Genomic DNA, 5,205 nt, shown 5'->3' with positions numbered 1-5,205 from the left:
ATACCAGACAAACACAGGAGGACAGAAGAGGAAATCATTTCTGGGTTGTGTTGAAACATTGGTGATAATATTGAAAGAAAACCAGTGTGTTGAAGCATTATGCCTATATTGTATGTTTTTCGATATATAAATAAAATACTTTTTGTTGTAAATTTATGCAGAGGTACAAGTTAGCACATAAAAATTTACCAGAGAAAATTGGATAGACTCCCAACGTAAGCTGTCGGATTGCCTCAGTGCTCAGGTGAGCATGTGCACGAGTAACTGCCACCAGTTAGTGTCTGCTGTAATGCCTCTTTCTTTATAATATCCCAAAAAACACATTTAGGAGGGAAAATAAAATTATGTTACTGCAGGTCCCTGTGGACTCCAGTGAAACCTGAAGCACTGCTGTGAAGGTCAAAGTGTTCAGTTATTTTATTTTAAGATCCTCAAATGAAATTTAGACCATTGCAGCTCCCATAGTTACAAAGCAACCAACAAAACTTTTCAGCTCAGTACCAATGCTCTTTTTTCCACTGTCATATAAGTAGCACACGTTGGATATGCCTTCATTGTGGTTTCTCATTTGTCATAGTAATCACTGAAACTAATTGTTGTTGCTGATGACTAATTTTCTAGTTTGACCTGAAGTCCTGATCAAAATTACTGACTGACTTGGACAATGAACTGGCCACGTTCCGAGCTTCATATGTTTCTCATTCTATGTCTCCCTTTGGCGTGCTGCTCTTTCAAAGAAGGTTTTTCACTCTGATGACCTGCAGATGTTGCATGACGTAGTGCAGGGTTGTCCATCTGTCTGTTTGTCTTTTGATTACATTCTTCCAGCTGTAATATTTGTGGAAAGATATGTTGACAATGTAGACAATTCAATCCTTGTTTTAAAACACATTAACATTAGGTGGGACCGCATGGACTTATATCTAAATATTAGTGCCATAAATACGATCTGTATCATTTGTAAATGTTTAGGATTACAAAGGCTACCTCATGTGTTATGTATACAACAGCAGTGCAACACGTTTGTGACAACATTTTATTCCATAAATAAACAAAGTTGTTCATGGCATGAACAGTATTTTACAAAATACAAGCACCTGGCGTGTGATTTTGTGAACAGTGAGTAGGTTTTCACCATAGAAACATTTAAAGGGCTGACAAACATATTTCACAATCTTTAAATACAGTTTGTTCCAACATAAAGTGTGCCTCTATTTCCTCTCTGTTACATCAGTGAAACACATATGCTTGCTTTTAATCTTTCGTTTGGAAAGCTATGAATAGATTTTATTTACTTTAGATTGGTGAAATCAACTCAAGGAATGTTTCTATATATGGCAGTATGCAAAACACTATACAGCTGAATCCAATCTGGCTGAAAAGACTGGCTCATTCAGGTACCACTAAATGGGATGAATATTCTATTTCTCAAAGAAAAAAGATTTATCCAAACAGCTTGATGATCCACACCAGTTGTTTAGTCTCTCCAGATGCTGTTATCCAACAGCATGTTGTTCTCACTCTCTCGCCTTTGTTGGCTGCTTTTTACTACACACTATATCTTTTTATGTGCCAGATAACATACAGCATGCGTTGCCTTCATCCTTTGAAACGGTTGCTAAAATTCAGAGAGGCAGCATATCCAGGCGCGCAGACTTTGCACGGTTTGCCCTGCAGGAGTTTCCCATTTTAAGTAATGCGCTACCTTCACTTGGACTCGGGGGGATTTTTTAAGCTTAGATACAAAGTGCTGACCAGCGTCGCTTCCTCGTGCACTGAGTCCTTTCCGCCTGAATGCCTCCTGCACAGGAGCGACACCAGCCTCTTGGGAACCTGACCGCTGAACAAAAGGTAAATGCAGGGATTCGCGCAGCTGTTCAGGCTGGCAAGCAACATCAGGATGGTGAAAGTAGCAGCTGGAATTAAAAGATAAGGGCAAAGTGTCACGTGTCTGCCAAGCAATCTCATCTGCCACCTAGAGATTAGTAATTTGTGTTTGTGCGTAAATATGCTCAGGTTCTGTGTAATTAGAAAACGTAAAAGACCAAATGAACTACATTGATTATGACGATCACACAGCAAATATACGCAATACTTACTTTCTTTAGGCGCCTGCTTGTCCCACGCGGACCACAGCTGGACAGTGAAAAACGGAGCCCAGCAGACAATATAAGCGAGTACTATGACCACCGTCATCTTCAGTGTTTTCACTCTAGCCTTCGACATGCCAGCCACACCGCTGGCTCTGGATGGCAAACCCACCGTTCCTTTCTGCTGAGTCTTTTGGTAGATGTTGATCTGGATGGCTCGGCAGATGCGGACTTGGCAAACAACAACTGTGATAACGGGTAAAACAAAAATGACCAGCGTGGTCCAGGTGATGTAAGTCTGCAGCCCCCATGGCTGGATAAATGTAGCCCAGCAATCAAACACACCCGGTGTAACCTCCACCTGTGAGAAAATGAAGACCTGAGGCAAGCTGCCCAGCAGAGAAATCCCCCACGCAACGCACACGGGGACATTTAGTCTCGTGCGTGTCCGTTGAAACTTTACCATCGGGTTGCAGATAGCCTGGTACCTGTCAACTGTCATCACCACGATCATGTAGGTTGATGAAAACATGCCGAGAACTTGCAAATATTTCACAAGTCGGCACACCAAGTCCGGTCCGACGAACCTGTCTGTGATGTCCCACAAAAGCTGCGGACACACCTGGAAGAAAGTGACCACCAGGTCCGCCAGGCACAGGTGGAACACGAAGACGCGCATTCTGGACATCTGTTTGCGCTGTTTCCACAGGACGAGCAGCAGGCTGGTGTTGAGGACGGCGGCGCTCACGAAGACGACACTGAGCAGCGCGATCTCCACCTTGGCCAGACTCTCATCTCTTGGCACATCCTGTGCCTCCACAAAGTCACTGTCATTCATTGTGATTGAAGACATTCGATGTTGACGAAAAGTATCTGAAATGAAGGAAAAATAGAAGATTTTTATTTTATGCAAACAAACAAAAGTCAAAACGTAATTTCCCATGATAAAATATTGTTGAAAAGAAGATTCTGTTCCATAGAAGTAACTGCAATGTGGCTTATTTCTGTATACCTGCTTAAACCTCAAATAATATTGAAGGCGAATGGAAGCTTTACTCCTGCAGTCGAGTTCAGCTTGCGAATGCTGTCTGGTGTTAATCTGGAAGGTTTCTACTGTGCCTCAGTATTTTATGTCAGAATGCAACTGGGTGGAGCTCATATTCATTGAATCTGATTAGCATTTCTTACACATAAAAAAGCCATGGGTTAATCCTGATAATTAAGTATAAAGCATATGGGAGATTAGTGCTGGCGGACTGTTGTTTAGGCTAAAGAAGAGATATCATGTGATTTTTATTGCATTTTTACTTTCAATATGTTAAAAATGATTTTTTGATATTTAATATCAAGTATAATAGTATAGGATAGTATATATAGTACTATTTAGCCTACTTGATTTTGACCGATTTATCTCTTCTCCACAGATCCTTTACTCAGTAAAGGACGTGCAATTGTAAATACTTTAGGCCTATATGCATTTGTATTATCAAATATAAATAGACCAATTAAAGAATCTGTTATTATCTTTTTATTTATTATTGTATAACCTGAAACTATGGTTCGCATGCATTAGTCTTAACAGATCTAACCACACACACACACACACACACACACACACACACACAAATACACACCACCATATAAAAGCATTATATTATATATATATATATAATATATAATATATTATATATATATATATATATATATATATATATATATATATATATATATGTATATATATATATAATATATATATATATATATAGCTTATGTAAAACTATATATCATAGTTACATTGCTTTTATTTATTTTCTAGGTGGAGGTGGGTGAGAGTCTGACAGTTTTCCTGTTGTGATTTCATTTCTTGTTGCTGCTTCTGCACCACGTACACCGCGTACTGAACGCATCTCTTGTAGCGAGCCACTGCATGTCGTCACGCATGTCACGACCAATCAGAGATCAGAACAGTTCAACGTTCCACACTTTCAACCGGAAAAGTGACTGTAAACAAACTAGTTGAGAAGTAGTTTTCTCGCTGCGGCGTTTAAAAGTGTTTTTAACTTTTTCTGTTTTATAAGATAAGTAAGCGACTAGACAGATTAACTGATACGATTTTTATAATTTCGAGTAGCTGCCGTCGCGGACGATTGTAAACATTTAGGGAGCTACTTGCTAGCGTTAGCTACAGAACGCGACTCTCGCTGCGATAACAGTTTAGCATTATTTAGCTCCAATGCCTCAAGAAGGAGAGGAGACTCTTCCTCTGGTTCGTTCCCTGAACAGTCGGATACCAGTTAAAGTGCTGTTTTATAACCATAGTCCCCGTGTCGTACGGCCTTTGTGGATAAATTACCAGGGAGAACCGCATCCTTACAATGACATACAACCAGGGACTGGACGGAGGATGCACACTTACGTCGGTAAGACGGCTGCTTGCACGTTACCAGTGCATAAAGCGATTAGCTAACAAATGGCTCTTTGTAGCTTTATTGTAGCAAGGGTGCTTACTCAGGTATTTCTAGAGATTTAAAGCTTTGTTTTGTGTAAAAAAGCAGTTTTCTCGGAATGCTGGTATCACCTGAACGCAGCTTTCTCAGAGAAGAACCCAGCCCAGACTAAAGGAAAACGATGGATGTCTAGGATTAGGTTTACTACAAACACACACACATATATATAGACCTGTTTTTATGCAGGTCTGTTACATAAGATGTCTTTACAGACTGGAAGTGAGCTTTCAGTTGTTTTGATTATCATCTGTGTTGCCAGCTCCTATTGATATTTGTGCTTAATTCTGTCTTGAACCTTGTACTGACTGACTGATTGACTGGAGGTTTTTTGTGTAATTTTAATGATTGTCTCTTTGTTTAAATAATATGTTTTAGTATTTTGTCTGTCTTTTAATTCCGAGATTCATAATAATGATAATAATAATAAAAATAATAAGCCATGTCTTGGAAACTGAACCTAGAATTGTATCACGAAAATCATGAAATAGTATCACCTTTAAAGCATTACTCTTGTATATTTGTACATATTATATATATTTTCTCTTTATACTGTTCATATGTATATACAGTGGGGCAAAAAAGTATTTAGTCAGCCACCGATTGTGCAA

General features: G+C 39.3%; 2 protein-coding genes across 2 annotated transcripts in view; one reads left to right on the top strand and one right to left on the bottom strand.

Annotated features, from left to right (window-relative positions):
* Positions 1 to 33: 33 nt before the first annotated feature.
* LOC102309482 (vasopressin V2 receptor) lies at positions 34 to 3,301 on the bottom strand. Its single transcript, XM_005943954.3, has 3 exons — positions 3,103 to 3,301; positions 2,100 to 2,963; positions 34 to 1,916 (listed from the first exon to the last, which is right to left on the bottom strand). The coding sequence occupies exons 2-3, from the start codon at positions 2,941 to 2,943 to the stop codon at positions 1,708 to 1,710; spliced, it is 1,053 nt and encodes a 350-aa protein (XP_005944016.1). The 5' UTR covers positions 2,944 to 2,963; positions 3,103 to 3,301; the 3' UTR covers positions 34 to 1,707.
* Positions 3,302 to 4,049: 748 nt separating this feature from the next.
* Positions 4,050 to 5,205, top strand: part of vhl (von Hippel-Lindau tumor suppressor) — a 5,377-nt gene continuing 4,221 nt past the window's right edge. Inside the window, exon 1 of the mRNA XM_005943952.2 lies at positions 4,050 to 4,510. Coding sequence (XP_005944014.1) covers positions 4,324 to 4,510 — 187 coding nt within the window. The 5' untranslated portion in view covers positions 4,050 to 4,323. The remainder of the gene's footprint in view (positions 4,511 to 5,205) is intronic.

Source organism: Haplochromis burtoni, unplaced genomic scaffold (genome assembly GCF_018398535.1).
Source record: "Haplochromis burtoni strain Fernald_Lab_line unplaced genomic scaffold, NCSU_Asbu1 Contig_177, whole genome shotgun sequence".
In the NCBI taxonomy this organism is placed as follows: Eukaryota; Metazoa; Chordata; class Actinopteri; order Cichliformes; family Cichlidae; genus Haplochromis; species Haplochromis burtoni.
Note: the sequence above shows the minus strand (reverse complement) of the source record. Positions and strands in the feature narration are given on the sequence as shown.